The 17,294-nt window shown below is 43.3% G+C and overlaps 1 protein-coding gene across 10 annotated transcripts in view; it reads left to right on the top strand.

The window, feature by feature from the left end:
* TDRD7 (tudor domain containing 7) overlaps positions 1 to 17,294 on the top strand; it is a 125,897-nt gene that overhangs the window by 67,119 nt on the left and 41,484 nt on the right. For all 10 annotated transcript variants that reach the window (XM_043547170.1, XM_037902400.2, XM_043547168.1 and 7 more), the window contains 2 exons: positions 3,818 to 4,035; positions 11,095 to 11,687. In XM_043547170.1, coding sequence (XP_043403105.1) covers positions 3,818 to 4,035; positions 11,095 to 11,687 — 811 coding nt within the window. The remainder of the gene's footprint in view (positions 1 to 3,817; positions 4,036 to 11,094; positions 11,688 to 17,294) is intronic.

Genomic DNA, 17,294 nt, shown 5'->3' with positions numbered 1-17,294 from the left:
CTTTGCACGCTCCCGAATCTCCTCACACAAGATTGGGGGAGACTCAGCCATCCCAATCCAGACCCTCTTCACCTCACAGCCTGGTATTTGGATGGGCATCAAGCGTAGACAGTGCTTGCTCTGTCCTTTTGGCAAATCTTCACCCAAAGTAGGAGGGACTTCACTAGGACCTGTTACCGAGCTAAATGGAGATGCTTCCTAGAGTGGGCCCACTGCCACCACCATTCTCTGAGCATGGTGACCATTCCCATCGTTCTCAACTAAGTACTCAAGACAGTGGGTCTGGCTCTGTTCTCCATGTGTATTTAGCAGCACTTAGCACCTTTCTACCCCCATGGACAGCACATCTATATTTACCTGCCCTACCACTGTCCGCTTCCTAAAAGATTTACTCAAACCCTTTCCACGGGTGCACACCCCCATGGGACCTTAATCTCATTCTCTCTGCCCTCACAAGACCTCCCTTTGAACCAATGACAACAGGCTCACTCTCCCAGCTCTCAATGAAAGTGGCATTCTTGGTACCAGTTACCTTGGCCAGGTAGGTCAGTGAGCTTGCAGCCATGATGGCAGATCTCTCCCTCTCTCTCCCTGCCCCCGTATATTCCACCAGAACTAGGTGTTCCTACAACTGCACCCCAAATTCCTTTCTAAAGTGGTGTCTGAGTTCCACCTCAGTCCGTTGATCCACTTGGCAGTATTCTATCCAAAGATGCACACCTCCCCCGCTGACAAGAGTCCTGCACTCCCTTAATGTTCGAGGCTCACTAGCCTTCTACCGCCACAGGACTCGCCCATTTTGGAAGCTGACTAATCTTTTTGTGGCCATTGCTGAAAGGGCAAAGGGATAAGCCCCCCTCGCCCCAATGACTCTCCAAATGGGTCTCAGGGTGCATCCTCGAATGCTACAAAAGCTCCAATCTACCTCCTCCCTGGCAGGGTAGTAGTGCATTCTGCACCGCCGCCTCAGCCTCCCTTGCAGATCTGTCCTGGCAGGACATCTGTCAAGCAGCGATGTGGCCTCTGTCCACACATTCAAAGCGCACTAAACCGTAACACGCAGCAGTGACCGATGCAGCTTGGTTCTGTTGGCGTCCCGCAGCCACTCCTGCACTGATTACTTCCTACAAGTCACCCACATGCGGAATACAGATAGGGACCACACATCTCTGAGAACCTCCAGTTACCGGTAAGTAACCTCCTCTTCCTTTTGTTTGTTTTAAACCTGCTGCCTATTGATTTCATTGGGTGACCCCAGTTCTTGTGTTATGTTGAAGGGTATGCTTGTGTTCATTTTAAGCAAAATGTGATTTAGAAGGTACGTGTGCATAAAGAAGCACGCTGTGGTTCACCACCCTAGGAACGTTCTAGAAAAGGCCAAAGGGGGGTGGGGAGGCGAGCTCAGCATGTGGAGTGGAGAAGTATTAGCATGTGATGAACAGATCCATATGTAGAAAGGTTAAATGTGATTGGCTAGAAGTTTGTGTTATGTAACTTATGTGCTATAAACTAGCAATGGGAGGGGCTCCTTGCTGGGGGGACTCTGGCTGATGTTTGTACCAGGTGCTCTCCCTCTGAGCTCATTGAAGAAAGTCTTGTCGGGTCGGATCGGATCGGGAACCCTTGATTCTGCCCGGCATCTGACTCATTTGGTGGTTATTGGGAACCACAAAATCCCAACAATGTGGAGGAGTAAATAACACTTTTTTTTCTCCACACGATTCATGATTTTATGGACCTCTATCCTATCCTTTACTTGTCTCTTCTCCAAGCTGAAAAGTCCCATTCTTTTTATTCCCTCCACATAGGGAAGCTATTCCATACCCCTCATCATTTTTGTTGACCTTGTCTGTACTTTCTCTAATTTTAATATATCTTTTTTTTGAGATGGGGCGACCAGAAGTACACGCAGTATTCAAGATGTGGGTGTACCATGGGTTTATATAGAGGCATTATGATATTTCTTATCTTCTCTATCCCCTTTTCTAATGCTTCCTAACATTGTTAGCTTTTTGATTCCACTGCACATCGAGTGGATGTTTTCAGAGAACTATCCACAATGACTCCAAGATCATTCTTGAGTGGTAACAGCTATTTTAGAACCCATCATTTTGTATGTATAGTTGGGATTATGTTTTCCAATATGCATTATTTGCATTTAACACTGAAATTCATCTGCCATTTTGTTGCCCAGTCACCCAGTTTTGTGAGATCCCTTTGTAACTCTTCACAGTCTGCTTTGGACTCAACTATCTTGAGTAGTTTTGTATTGTCTGCAATTTTGCCACCTCACTGTTTACCCCTTTTCCCAGATCATTTATGACTGTATTGAACAGCACTGGTCCCACTACAGATCCTTTGGGGGACACCACTACTTACCTCTCTCCATTCTGAAAACTGACCATTTATACCTACCCTTCGTGTTCTGTCTTTTTAACCAGTTACTGATCCTTGAGAGGACCTTCCCTCTTATACCAAGACTGCTTACTTCGCTAAAGAGCATTTGGTGAGGGACCTTGTCACAGGCTTTCTGAAAATCTATGCGCACTATATGTACTGGATCACCTTTGTCCACATGTTTGTTGACCCCCCTCAAAGAATTCTAATAGATTGGTGAGTCATGATTTCCCTTTACTAAAGCCATGTTGACTCTTCCCCCCCCAACAAATTTTGTTTATCTGTGTCTGATAATTTTGTTCTTTATTGTAGTTTCAACCAGTTTGCCTGGTGCTAAAGTTAGGCTACGTGGCCTGTAATTGCTGGGATCGCCTCTAGAGCCTCTTTTAAAAAATAGCATCATATTAATTATCCTCCAGTCACCTGGTACAGAAGATGATTTAAATGATAGGTTACATACCACAGTTGTTAGTTCTACAATTTCATATTTGAGTTCCTTCAGAACTCTTGGGTGAATACTATCTGGTTTAGTTTATCAATTTGTTCCAAAACTACCTCCGACACCTCAGTCTAGGACAGTTCCTCAGATTTGTCACCTAAAAAGAGTGGCTCAGGTTTTGGAATCTCCCTCACATCCCCTGCTGTGAAGACAGATGCAACGAATTCGTTTAGGTTCTCTGCAATGGCTTTCTCTTCCTGGAGTGCTCCTTTAACACCTCAGTCGTCCTGTGGTCCCGCTGATTGTTTAGCAGGCTTCCTGATTCTGATTTACTTAAAGGTTTTGCTGTTAGTTTTTGAGTCTTTGGCTAGTTGCTCTTCAAATTCCTTCTTGGCCTGCCTAATTATACTTGACTGGACAGAGTTTATGCTCCTTTCTGTTTTCCTCGGTAGGATTTAACTTCCAATTTTTAAAGGATGCCTGTTTGCCTCTAAGGGCTTCTTTTACTTTATTGTTTTCGCCACTGTGGCACTTTTGGTCCTCTGACTCTGTTTTTTAATTTGGGGCATACATTTAATTTGAGCCTCTGTTATGGTGTTTTTAAAACGTTTCCGTGCAGCTTGCAGGCATTTCACTTTTGGAACTATACCTTTTAATTTCTGTTTAACTAGCTTCCTCATTTTTATGTAGTTCCCCTTTCTGAAGTTAAATGTTATGGGCGGGGGGGAGGGATAGCTCAGTGGTTTGAGCATTGGCCTGCTAAACCCATTGAGCAATGGCCTGTAAGTACAATCCTTGAGGGGGCCATTTAGGGATCTGGGGCAAAAATTGGGGATTGGTTCTGCTTTGAGCAGGGGCTTGGACTAGATGACTTCCTGAGGTCCCTTCCAATCCTGATATTCTATGATTCTATGTTCTTTAAAAGGAAATTGTAGAACAACATTGCCACTTTGAAAATTTTCATTTTTTCCATCTTTACAGATAATTTGAATGAGCCAGTTTCAGAAACGCACAGAATCCCCTCTGGCCCTTCCAATTCTAACATAAACGAAGTTCAGAATCGTGTTAAAGAAGTTTTGAATAAGTACAGCAATGGTATCTGGCTATCCAAGATGCCACAGTTTTACAGAGAGATATACGAAGAGGAACTTAATACAGCCTTACTCCAACGGTTTGAATACTGGCCTCATATTTGCACAGTAAGTTTTTGGTGGTCTTCCCACAGAAGCTCCTAATATTTTTAATAGAAATATTTGATCTTATTTTTAAACCATCTATGTGACAAATGCCTTTTCTAATAGCTCTTACATCTAGCTTTTTCCTTTAACATAAAGGGAGGGATACAGATTTTTTTCAAGGAAGTGTTTTCTTATAGTCCAAACTTTTCTGGCTATTGATCACTAGGAGATTTGTGAATGAATATTTAGCTCTGTTTGAAAAAGTGCAACTATTCATACAAAGCAGAGAAAAATGCTCTCTCAAGTGACAAGTCCCACTGGACATAAACATGACAACTAATGCTCCTGATTATCATTATAATAATAGAACATTATAGTTCTGATAAAAGTATATCATCTTTCATGAACCAATTAAAAAACAATCAACTTGTATCAGGGCAGTAAAGCAGTGTGAAGAGATGAATATGGGGGGTGAGGGGAGAGAATTAGCAAACGATAATACTTGAAATGGTCAAAGTTGTTGTAACTAGAGTAATGAATAGCCGAAGGGATGACAGACTTTTTAATACGAACATAGTTTGTCTGGTGGTTCCCTTTACACTCTCCAGTTGTGACCTGCCTCACTGGTTGAACAGCAAGAGTTTTAGTTTTACCCTTGATTTCAAATGTTTTCCTTGGGCTTGTTCCGTCCTCCCCTTGAGGCATTTAGGCCTCCTACCTTCTCTTCTGTCTGACATGAGAAGAGAATAAATGATAGAAAAAGCAAGAGAATATAAATTAAGGGGGAAATATTCTTTTTTTCCTTATATCACGAGGATATGGGATATATCAGCTGGCAAAATTCAAGTAAATGTTATATATGTAAATTACTTGCAGCTTTCTGGGAAGACGCTAATGGAGCCTGTGGATATTGTGCCTAGGTTCTCCGGGTTCTGGTCAGTCTCTGTGCCCTTGCACAGGTTGTAAGGCTCGTTAGGACAGCTTTCAGAGCGGAGGTGCTTTGACATCCCAGGGCTCTTGTTCTCCCGTGGACTTGGAGGAGCACTCTGTTTCTGTAGCATTTGGGGCATCTCTTCTAGGGCCACTTTGCTTTGCCCTTCATTTTACACATGGGTGTGTGACCTTTCTGAGAAGGTCCTCTTTCCCACGTGGGGTGGGTATTGGACTTCATAAAATAACAGCTTTAAAACAAACAGGACACTCTCCTTTCCCTGCCTTTCTCTCTCAATGAAGTTAAGACACTGTCTCTGTCATGCACTCTGAGGCTGTGGCAGAGTGGATCAAAGACGGCTCCGTCATCTGTGGCATCATCCCCCTTTGACCAGTATTCCTAATGCACTTCAGAGGAGGAGGAAGGGGTAGCAAATGTGTGACCTCTCCCTTTTTGGTAAGAGAAGGGTTGTTTCCTCCTTGGCCTCTCATGAGGAAATAGAAGAAAACTATCTCACCACCTGATGTTTTCAGACAAGTCTAGGAGTTGATAAAATAGAGTCTGGAACTGGAAACTTTAGCTGTGCAGGAAAAGACACACTGCTTTGTTTGATATCCTGGAGTCCAAGGAGAGAGGCAAACATGCATTATCCCTTTATAATGTGCTCAATCCAGCTAAATGGTCATATGGCCCAAAGTCAAGCTGTCCTGGCCAGGTACTAGCTTCGTCTTTAGGAAAAGCTGCTCCCTATGCCTGCCTACAGTTGTTCTGATACTCAGTAAAAGGAATTGGTGACTGAGGAGTGTGTAGTGCATATCCTATACCTAGTTTGACACTTCACCTTATAAGGTGGCATCATCTGTTTCTGACAGTACAGCTACCTGAAAACCTTGAGCCTTTCACCTGCAGCTCATGGCCATGTGGAAGACCTCCTGTTAGAGGAGAAGGGGTTTCATCAACCTTGAAATAAAAACGCAGGGTCCTTCATTTTCCCCAAAATTTCACCTATCGTGTCTATCTCTGGGACTGTGCTAAACAGCCAAGAAAAGGGTCTATACTTTCTGCTTGTACTTGCCCATCATCTTTTGATTTCTAGTTTTCGTTTCGGCTGCAGCCTTGGCAAGGTCAGGGGAAGCAGGGCAGTGTAAAACATTTTAGGCAGGGACTGTCTTTCATTTTATGTAGTACCTAGTACAGTGTGTAGGCCTGATGTTGGTTGGAGCCTCAAGTCTGTACTGTAATGCAACTAACAATCTCGTAATGCTCTTCCCAAAATCTTATGTCACAGGGAAGCTAGACTTTAATACCTTACATGTCAATAACTCTCTGAGTTTGAGAGAGATGACGTAAGGCATTTTTTTACTATTTGGAATTTTTGTAGCCTTTGGGAGTTGATATAAAAGGAACTCCGTTTCCACTCAACCTACTCCATCTAAGCAAATGTTGCTTACTGAAAATGGAAGTTGATTGGGGTGTCAGTACTTCAGGGTCTGAAGCTTATTGTCCCAGGGCCTGCTTGTTCATAGAAACCTGCAGGGCTGCTCAGCCTGGATTCCTGTATGTGCATTTACACATCACTAGTTTGTTGACTGAGCATTTAGGTGCTTATCTTATGCTCAAATAAATTTGTTAGTCTCTAAGGTGCCACAAGTACTCCTTTTATTTTTGTGAATACAGACTAACACGGCTGCTACTCTGAAACCTACCTAGGTGGAAGGCATTTCTTGAAATCTAAAGTACTTCCCAGCCCACCTTCCTGGTCTGGTGGTTGAATAATTCACTAGAAACCCAGAACTGAGATTATACTGATGCCAGCTCAAGGAATAGATGTAAATGGTTACTCACCATAGTAACTGTGGCTCATCAGGCGTGTTGTTCCAAACACTTTTTCCCAAAGTACATTAAGTGAGATGACCAACATCTGTTATGGGTAATTCATTCTTTCTCCAATCCTTTCTTGGGGGAAACTGAACATTTTTTTAAAAAATTGTTTATCCAGTGTGTTTATCCAGTATAATATGCTTATATTAGCAAAGGCAAGATTGAAGAAGGGGCCTTGCAGTTGGAGCAGAAGATGGTGAGATTTATGACTGTCCTTAGTCCCTATGGAAGCTTGCTGCAATCTTGGACCCGCCCCTGAGAAAACTGTCTCCTTAGAAGATGAACTTACTCTGGTGATAAATTTATTTTGCTTGAGGAGCAGAGGTCTCCACAATCATTGTCCTGGAGCTTTAAGTGGTCTCAGATATCCTGGGCACAGCCCATGGAGTGCTTTGAAGGTAAGGGACTGAGGCTTGAGTTGACTTTGTCTTATGTGGAGCCAGCAAAGTAAGCAGAAGACAGGTCTGATGGGCTCGTAGTAGCCTGTGTTGCTGAGGAGCCATGCTAATGTTTTGTTCATACTGGCTGCCCACCTTTCCTCCTACTGAGTTCTGTTGGAATTGGCAGAAGGAAGTGATGCGTTTGGACCCACAAGACCCTTTATAACTTTGGCTCTGGTCATTTGGTGTTGCAGGAGTGGGTTCAGGTGGCCACATGTTCAGCCCCACTGGGATTGCATCTCCTATATGAATATATAGAGACAACAGTCCCTTGGAAGAACTAGTTATTCTTGTAACCATCCATTTATGTATGACGCAAAGTGCAAGTATCCGTGATCAACATCATTGAATTGGGGTGCACGATGTGTTGGCTGGAATCATTAAGGCCTAAGGGTACTACACTTCCTATGTTCAGTTTTAGCTGGAGCTCTGCGCTGGCGAAGGGGTTATTTGGAAATATGGATCCTTTAATGACAAGGACAGTGGTAAGCTGTTTGTTTTGGCTCAGACAAAAGAAAATGCAAAAATACAATGACCAATATGACGTACAGTCTTATATTGGTTTGAAAACGCAATGTGTTCTGAAGTGTTGGCTACCAAAAGCGTGCAAGGTTGTTGCAATATCTGGAAATTAAACACTTGTCAATGAAAAATAAACCCAGTGACTTCTTTCAGAAGAAACTTGTCTTGAAAAATCAACCAGATCTGGTTACCTAAACTGGGAATGTCAACACAAGTGATCTTTGGGCATTTCCTTTTGTATTTTCAACTCGCATGACAGTACATGCATTTTTAGAAAATCTTTTCCTATTCCGGGCCTGGAAGGAAATGTCCTGCCCATGCATGACAGTGTAGAAGTGTTCCTCAGAAAATTTGACAGTTGGGCTTTTTTTAAGTTGACAGAGGAAATGTGGAGGCATTTCCTCTTGTTGATCGACTTCATCAGGAAGGCATCAGAAGATCATGAGTCAGAGTATGAGGGAACCTCAGACTGAACTGTGGGACTGTTGCCTTCATGTCTCAACAGAAGGAAGAGGTGGGTCCAACAACACCTTCATTCAGGTGCACTTATCTGGACGGTACTGACTGGCCTGATAAGCAAGATGAGTTGATACCTCAGTGACAAGAACTTGCAGCTGACTTTCTTTAGTGAGGAGCTTGGCAGGTCTTGCCTTTCTCTGACGGAGGAAAACCTTGCTTAGTTGCAGAAGCCTTGAACATTCTCATATCTCTGGGGCAGGTGTCTGTTTGGTAATATTCGTTTATTCCTAAAGACTGTATTTACCCAATTCAAACACAGTGGAACTTCTCTCCTCAGCAAGATGAGCACACTCATCCACCACATGGAATTTAGTGTAGCTTAAAATTTTGAACATTTATCATCAAAATTGCTTTTAGAAACTACATAAGTAGTAGTTCCAGGTATGGTTATAGTTCAAAAAAAAGTTTCTGCCAATGTTCAGGGTTGGACGGGAGGGGGAGGGGAGTCATAAAACACTTTGTTTAGAAAAGTCACCATCTTGACTTGGGAAACTATTTATTCCATTTATGCACCAAGTTTCATTCCTAAATCTAAGACTTCCTGAAGAAGTTTGAGACTTGTGTAAACTTGTTGAACACAGAGCTTTTATTTCCATTTAGGAAAGGTGTCCTGTAAAGCCGCCTAGGCTCTCTGTAGTTTTTGGAGATAATGTTTTTTGGATGAAGATTAACTCTGGTTCAAGTGGATTGGACCTTGTGTTCAGACTTGTTACACTAGAGCTGGGGTTCCTCTTTGAGAGGCCCTAAGGCTTCCATTCCAAGGCATGCTTAATGGAGTGTTGCCCTTTGTGTGATGTACAATGGAATTCGGAGTTCCATTCATGCAAAGTTATTCTTAATTCAGCATCTCATTTGGGAGAGAAGTTCTTGAACACTTTGATTAGTACTTCTCTGTCCTCCTTTTCTTGTATTGTACTGTTAAATTGAATGTGGATGTGCAGAAGTCATTCTCAGAAGCATTGATGGGCGTATGTGTCTGTATCTGTCTCTCATTTCCAGGCTTCACAGCCCAAAAATGCAGTCCATGAGGTCAGAGTGCCATACTAACGAATCTGGGAGCTTTTGTTGCCCATAGTCAACAAGATTCTTGGGCTCTGTCATTCAAACAAAGCCAAATAAAGAAATTTAGATGACTCTACATGAAAAATTCAGCATTCTTGATGGAAGTTTGTTGTTGCATCCACACCACCTTATTCAGATTACAAATGGCCCCTCAAATTTTCTCCAGCTCCTGGTAGTTAAAGATGCCACCATAGCCACTGCCTCAGAAAAGCATGTATAAGGTCCCAAAGCTCTGCACCGCATTCATTTTGAAAGATAGCACCTAATTTTGTTGTGATTTACTCCATCCACCTTCCCTTCCTTCCGGAATCCAGAATGTGAGAAGAGCTCCAAAAAGTGTGAATTCTCCTCATTCTTCCAATAGAAGTACAAATCTCCCTGGCACTTCAAGTGTAAAGGAAACAGCCTCTAAGACCACTACCCTTAAAAAGGTGTTCACAGAAATGGGCAAGCCACTTCCGGAGACCTAGCATGCTCCACGAGGGGATCGCTGCTAGAGCCTCTGCATTCGGTGGAGGAAGCCTGCAGAGTAACAACACGGTCGCTCAGCCATTATGAATTGAGACTGACATTCACTGGTGTGTTTTTGTTTTGTTTTGTTAATGGTGGGTTCTTCAAGTGGGAGTCTGTACAAAGTCGCATGTATAGCAGTGGTTACCAGTTGTGTTTTAATCTTTGTTTTAATTTGGTTCTGCTTCAGTCAAATGGGAGTTTTAACAGCTCCTTAAATCCCTCGAGTTAATCTATCCGCATGTGATCTTAGTCTGTTTTCTTTCTCTACAATTCTATCTCATCTCTGCTTCTTCTGAATCTTTGTTCACATCTCCATCTCTTCTCTGGCTCGTCTCCCTACATTCCTTGCGCTAAATGCCAGTGTGGTTATTAATAGGATGGCTCTCTGGGCTAGACAGTCCCCTTCCTGCATAGGGCATCTCTGGGCTTCTGAAAATGAGTTCAACAGTCCCACAGGTAGGGCGTCCCCTCTACGTGGCAGCAGTCAGCCTCCAGAGAGGAGCCTCACCAGAGGGCTCCAATCTCTCTAAAAATGCACTGCCAAATCCCTCATCAATGGGGACTTGGCATATTTTAATATTCTTCCCCTGTGGAGGGGCTTGGGGCCTCATACAAAGTGGAGAGGTCATTAATGGACAAATTTCAGAGACCCTGGAGCTGCCTGGGAATGCTTTGAGGAGGTTTTGAGGCCCCTACTCTAGATTTGGTACGCCTCCAAAGTGCACTTGTTGATTTAGTTAAAGTCAGTCCAAGACCCGAGCTAATCTTGAGCAGAGGAGCATATCTCATGCTTGAGTTGGTCCTCTGCTAAAACTGCCAACGAGGAGGTCAGATCAGTGCTGATTTCACTGTCATGCAAAATAATGGGCTCTCGGGTCCAAGGCTGGGAAAATCAGTTTTGGAGTAGATTGGATTATGTTCTGCCCATCACAGGGGTAGAAGAGGAAACTTGCCTTTAAGCACCTCCTAATGTAGTAAGTAGATCCAGTGTCCATTTTGGGAAGGCTGTGTGTCCCGCTTTCCTGCTCAATGCCCCCTGTAAAGGGAAAAGGAGATGTTAAGGGAAATCATTGCACAAAATAGCTCATGCTTAAATCCCTGTAGATGTCTTCCTAAGATTCTGTCTAAAATGCATAGTTGTTCATTCTTAAAATATTTTGGTTCGATTACTTACAAATGGTCAATGTCTCACTGTGCTTTCCTTTTTTCAAGGTGGAAAAAGTGTGCACTGGTGGGCATACAGATGTACTCCTTTATCCTGCTAAGAAAATGCAACACTTAGTGACGAGTGGCATAGACCATGAAGGAACATCTCAGAACCTTACTTCTTCAAAAGCAGATCCTTTCTTAAAGCCAGTTATGGAGACCAAATCAGCTTCTCTGAATAGTGACTTCAAACAGAAAGTTGCAGAAATTTTGTTTAAGTATTCCAATGGTCTTTGGGCTAATGCACTTCCCAAGGTGTATGAAGACACATACAAAGTAAAATTTCCTGAGGATGCTCTGAATAACCTTGACTTATTATCTGATATATGCACTGTCAACCAGATAAGTGACAGCCCTAAAAAGGCAATCCTCTATGCTAAACCACAAAAATACATTGATGAGAATCTGAATGCCACTGATCGTGTCCATATCCCTGAAGATCTGAAGATAACGGTTGAGCAAGAGTGCTCTCAGTTAATGGAAAAGACCAAAGAGCAGGGTCCAGAAAATATAATGGTCCCTCCTTTAATCATTCCGGCGGAAGCATCTCCATCTGTATTGGTGGTAGAACTGAACAACACGAATGAAGTTGTTATTAGGCAAGTCTTTATTTCACACTCTTTCTTCACTTTTTTCTAAAATCCAGGGATCATTCTGCACAATCAACTTTCTCACTACTTTGCTCACAAAAAGCTATTTTACAAAAGAAAACAGACCAATAGAAAACTCCACTAACAGACTGTAATAGTTACTAAAAATACTAACACATTTAAAATACTATAAAAATATTTAGTTTGCGATTGCAAAATTGAACAGAAATGAGCTCAGTGAAGATTCATTGAACGAATCCCAGCGTAAGCTTTAGAGCGAGAAGCAGAGAAGGGCTTAGACTATTCAGCTGTCATTGGAAAGTAGGGTTTTTAAATTGTCCTCTTCTTCACCATACTGTTCAGATGTCACCTTCCTATTATAGCTGACTCTTAAAACTATGACTCTTTATCCTTTAGTCGAGGTGTATTTCTTCCAATATAAAGGAAAACTGCAGTGTAATGGAAACGTGAGAACAATGACTGTGCACTAAAATGTGCACTGTAATATCGCAGTGATCGACTAGTGCTTTGAACTGTTTGCATGTTCGTTTGTGGGTTAGTCCACCAAGGACCAACTTTAAAATAGCTCCGCTGCTTTAGAAAGGGCGGCTGCTGCTGCTATGCTCCCCTATCTAAAGTGGCTGCTTTGTGTCGGGGAATCCCACGGCAGGTTTACTAGTCGTCTTCACGCTGTGATAGAATGTAGAAAACGTAATCTCTGTGAAATACAGATACAGCCGCCGCTCGGCCAACTTTTCATCCAAAAAAGTCGAGTTACAAACCCTTGAAAATTACTTTACATAGCACCTCAGAATGAACTGAGCAGATACTCGCTAGAGTGGTGTATCAACACTCCTCTCGTGGCTAAGTCCGTTTCTGCAGAGTTTAAGCTTACATTTCATAATTTTTTCCCCCAGTAATCATCAAAAGCCCCAATCAGGATCTGGGCCCTATTGTGCTAAGCACTCCAGAAATACTTTGGGGGGAAGGACTGTTTCTCAAGAGCTTACTAATTATGCAAGGTATGATGAGCAATAGGAGGAAAGATGGGTGTGGGAGACATTTAAATAGACTACCTTTATGCATGATTTGGTTCCAAATCCCTTTATACATTTTTAGTATTTAGCAGAAATTGGTATAATTGATCGTGTGTGTGTGTATATTATATGATCAATTATACCAATTTCTGCTAAATTTCAAAAGTAAATTTCCAATCCTTTTAGTTAAAGAGAAAATTAAGTGCCTCAAAACAGTGGTGTTGGTCTGTAGAAAGATGGATACAGCTCTAAATGAGTGTTGACTCTAAAGCCTAATGATGATTAACCCATTATGCTGCTAATTCTATCAGAAACAGCCATCTATTTTGGGTTTATGGGCAAAATGTGACTAGAGGACCAACACTTTCCTTTCTCAGTCTGAGCCTTAACACCATTCACATTGTCCTTTACCTCAAGCAAGTTCTTACTCTGTTGTATTTAAGTGCTACAATTGCCGGGGGTGGTTGTAATTTTATCTTGAACTCGGCTCTAAACCCAGTAAACTAGTCTGTGCCAAAACTTTTAACCAAGATGATATACCAGACTTTCTCTGAATGGAAAAAATCACCGATCAACATAAAGAAAAGGCCACTTGAGTTTGTGACTGAGCCTAGGTTATTAAAAAATGGCAATACACTTCTTACACGGGGGAATTGAAAATACACGGAGCCCTGGAAGAGTTCAGTTATTCAGATAAATTAATTTAAAAAACGAAGGTACTGGTAAATCTGAACTGGTGGCCGCACCTGTGGGATGATTTTTTGCGGGGGAAATGGCCAGTGGAAGCAAGGACTTGTTCTTGTATGCTAGAACGTTAATCGACCCATGCAGATTGCATGCTTCGCATCAGTAAGGGGCGGTGCACAGTCTATTTCTCCCCACTGCTTTGTGTTCTGTCAGATCTGGAACCATGCTGAACACTTTTTTTATTTTTCATTTTGACAACATTAATAATTGATTGTACACTTAGCGTGTCGCTTACGCTTTTACCTGTTTGAGATTAACTCTTCAAAGTGGATGGATTCTGACATGAAGAATTACATTTTGGGAGCTGCTTACGTTTAAAAAGTCTACACTGTATGGACTGGGTCTAGCGTGGGGTTTTTCCTCCAGAGACAGAGTTGTGCCATTTTTGTCACTTTGCCAATGCCAGTTTCAGCAGGCATTTCATACTTAGCACCATGCACTCTGGCTCCGTGCGTTTCACACTTCCACATGGGTGTCCGATTTGCTGCATCAGTTCAGATCAATGATCCCTTTTCTTAGGTTCCTTCTATGGAGTCCACGTGGGAAGAGCAAGGAAAAATTCCTGCTCAACAAGGAGCAGGACAGAACACTTCGGTGTTTGAGAGCATTAGGGAGGCTTCAACACTGCTTAATCGCTGCTTCTGTGAACACAGGCTTTCCAAGAGCATCAGAATAATGCATTCTGAGATTAACACAATTTCTGCTTGTCACACACGCTGACATCCACACCACCCACTTACTCCTCTTCTCGATAGGGACTGCTCGATGACCCTGATTATCAATGTAGTTTTCTGCACTCAAAATTTGAAAGCATTGTCTTGGATTATATGCCCTGTATCCTCTGCCAAGTTGTTCTGGGGTGTAGGCTCATCCATCACATATCTGTTCCAGTTCTTAAGTTACATTTCTAGTACAGCTTATGTAGCCCTGCATATTCCCAACCTGAAACAGAAATATCTATAGCTAATCTTATTCCATTGCCTGTACGTACTACAGAACCTCCCCTGAAGGCTCAGGTTGTGAATGAGCAGCTCAGTCTCCTGTCAGTTGAACTTGCCTATGGTTTGTCAGAGGAACATTCCCTATGTCTGACACAGAGAAGGTGAAGGAGAATGTTATATAATTTACTTGAGTGATGACCGTTTTGCTTCTGATCTCAGATGTGAGTGACCTCCATTCCAAAATTGGCTTCGTTGGAGTATGTAATGTGGATTAAACTTAAGGTATTGTTGAAGTGGGATGCTCTCAATACATTTCAGATCCTATCTGAGCTGACCAAAGTTCTGTCCCAGTTGCTGTTAGGTGTTGCTAAGGCTGCTTGTTCTGGATGAATTCAATATCTATTTGAGTAGCTCTTCTAGATTTAAGATTTCATAGCCACTGTGACAATCATGAGATTCAGTAAAAACAAAGAGGAGTCCTTGTGGCACCTTAGAGACTAAGAAATGTATTTGGGCATAAGCTTTTGTGGGCTAAAACCCACTTCTTCAGATGCATGGAGTGGAAAACGGAGTAGGAAGATATACGTAAACAGTACATGAAAAGATGGGAATTGCCTTACCAAACGGGGGTCAGGTCTAACAAGACAATTCAATTAAAGTGGGCTATTATCAACAGGAGGAAAAATCCCTTTTGTGTAGTGGTAATCAGGGTGGCCCATTTCAAACAGTTGACAAGAATGTGTGAGTAACAGTAGGGAGAAAGTAGCATGGGGAAATTAGTTTTTAGTTTTTGTAGTGACTCATCCACTCCCAGCCTTTATTCAAGCCTAATTTGATGGTGTCCAGTTTGCAAATTAATTCCAGTTCTGCAATTTCTCATTGGAGTCTGTTTTTGAAGTTTTTTTGTTGAAGAATTGCCACCTTTAAGTCTGTTGAGTGTCCAGGGAGGTTGAAGTGTTCTCCGACTGGTTTTTGAATGTTATAATTCTTGACGTCTGATTTGTGACCATTTGTTCTTTTGCGTAGAGACTGTCCAGTTTGGCCAGTGTACATGGCAGAGGGGCATTGCTGGCACATGATGGCATAGATCACATTGGTAGATGTGCAGGAGAACGAACCCATGATGGTGTGGCTGATGCGGTTAGGTCCTATGATGGTGTCAGAGTCCTATGATATGTGGACAGAGTTGGCAACAGGGTTTGTTGCGGGGATAGGTTCCTGGTTTCGTGTTTTTATTGTGTGGTGTGTAGTTGCTGGTGAGTATTTGCTACAGGTTGGGGGGCTGTCTGTAAGCGAGGACTGGCCTGTCTCCCAGGGTCTGTGAGACTGAGGGATCATCCTTCAGGATAGGTTGTAGATCCTTGATGATGCGCTGGAGAGGTTTTAGTTGAGGAATGAAGGCGACAGCTAGTGGCATTCTGTTGTTGGGCCTGTCCTGTAGTAGGTGACTTCTGGGTACTCTTCTGGCTCTGTCAATCTGTTTCTTCCCTTCAGCAGGTGGAGACTGTAGTTTTAAGAACTCTTGATAGAGATCCTATAGGTGTTTGTCTCTGTCTGAGGGATTGGAACAAATGCGGTTGTATCTTAGAGCTTGGCTGTAGACAATGGATCATGTAGTGTGGTCTGGATGAAAGCTGGAGGCATGTAGATAAGTATAGTGGTCAGTAGGTTTCCAGTATAGGGTGGTGGTTATGTGACAGTCGCTTATTTGCACTGTAGTGTCCAGGAACTGGATCTGTTGCGTGGACTGGTCCAGGCTGAGGTTGATGGTGGAATGGAAATTGTTTAAATCCCGGTGGAATTCCTCAATGGCCTCCTTCCCATGGGTCCAGATGATGAAGATGTCATCAACGTAGCCCAAATAGAGTAGGGGCGTTAGAGGATGAGAGCTGAGGAAGCGTTGTTCTAAGTCAACCATAAACATTTTGGCATGCTGTGGGGCCATGTGAGTACCATAGCGGTGTCGCTGACTTGAAGATATACATTGTCCCCAAATGCGAAATAGTTGTGGGTGAGGACAAAGTCACAAAGTTCAGCCACCAGGTTTGCCGTGACGTTATCAGGAATACTGTTCTTGACGGTTTGTCCATCTTTGTGTGCAATGTTGGTGTAGAGGGCTTCTACGTCGGAGAGATCTCTTCTGTCTGCTTAAAGCATCTTCATCAGAAGCATTACAGTAGCACACCTGCATTGGTGCAGTTGTGCCGCCGTAAATGATGTAGTGTAGGCTGTAAATGATGTGTGCGTAGGGAGAGTGTCACGGAGTCCCTGGGCGATGCTCTGGAACTGTCCCCCTGAAGCCAGGCAGGACTCTGGGGAAAACTCCTTTCTGTGAGCAGCCTGTCTGCAGGACACACAGCTCACACGGCTTCCGCCTTCCTGGGTCTGACCTCGGAGCATTCAGCATCCTCTGCCTCTCCGTGCGCTTCCCACAGCGAGTCCGCTCAGGCGGGGTCCTGGGGAAGCCAGAGGGTCCTGCACCCCAACTCCGCAGTCAGACAAGACTCTCAGCCAGCCAGTAAAACAGAGGCTTATTAGACGACAGGAACATGGTCTAAACCAGAGCTTGTAGGTGCAGAGAACAGGACCCCTCAGCTGGGTCCATTTTGGGGGGGAGTGAGTCAGACAACCACGTCTGCCCTTCACTCGATGTCCCAGCCAGCCCCAAACTGAAACTCCCTCCAGCCCCTCCTCCTCTGGGCTTTGTCTCTTTCCTGGGCCAGGAGGTCACCTGATTCCTTTGTTCTCCAACCTTTTAGCTCTCACCTAGCGGGGGGAAGGGCCCAGGCCATCAGTCGCCAGGAAACAGGGTGTTGGCCATTCTCTGTGTCCAGACTCCTTCACACACCTGCCCTCTAGGGCTCTGAAGTGATCATACACCCTTACCCCAC

This window comes from Chelonia mydas, chromosome 5 (genome assembly GCF_015237465.2).
Source record: "Chelonia mydas isolate rCheMyd1 chromosome 5, rCheMyd1.pri.v2, whole genome shotgun sequence".
In the NCBI taxonomy this organism is placed as follows: domain Eukaryota; kingdom Metazoa; phylum Chordata; order Testudines; family Cheloniidae; genus Chelonia; species Chelonia mydas.
Note: the sequence above shows the minus strand (reverse complement) of the source record. Positions and strands in the feature narration are given on the sequence as shown.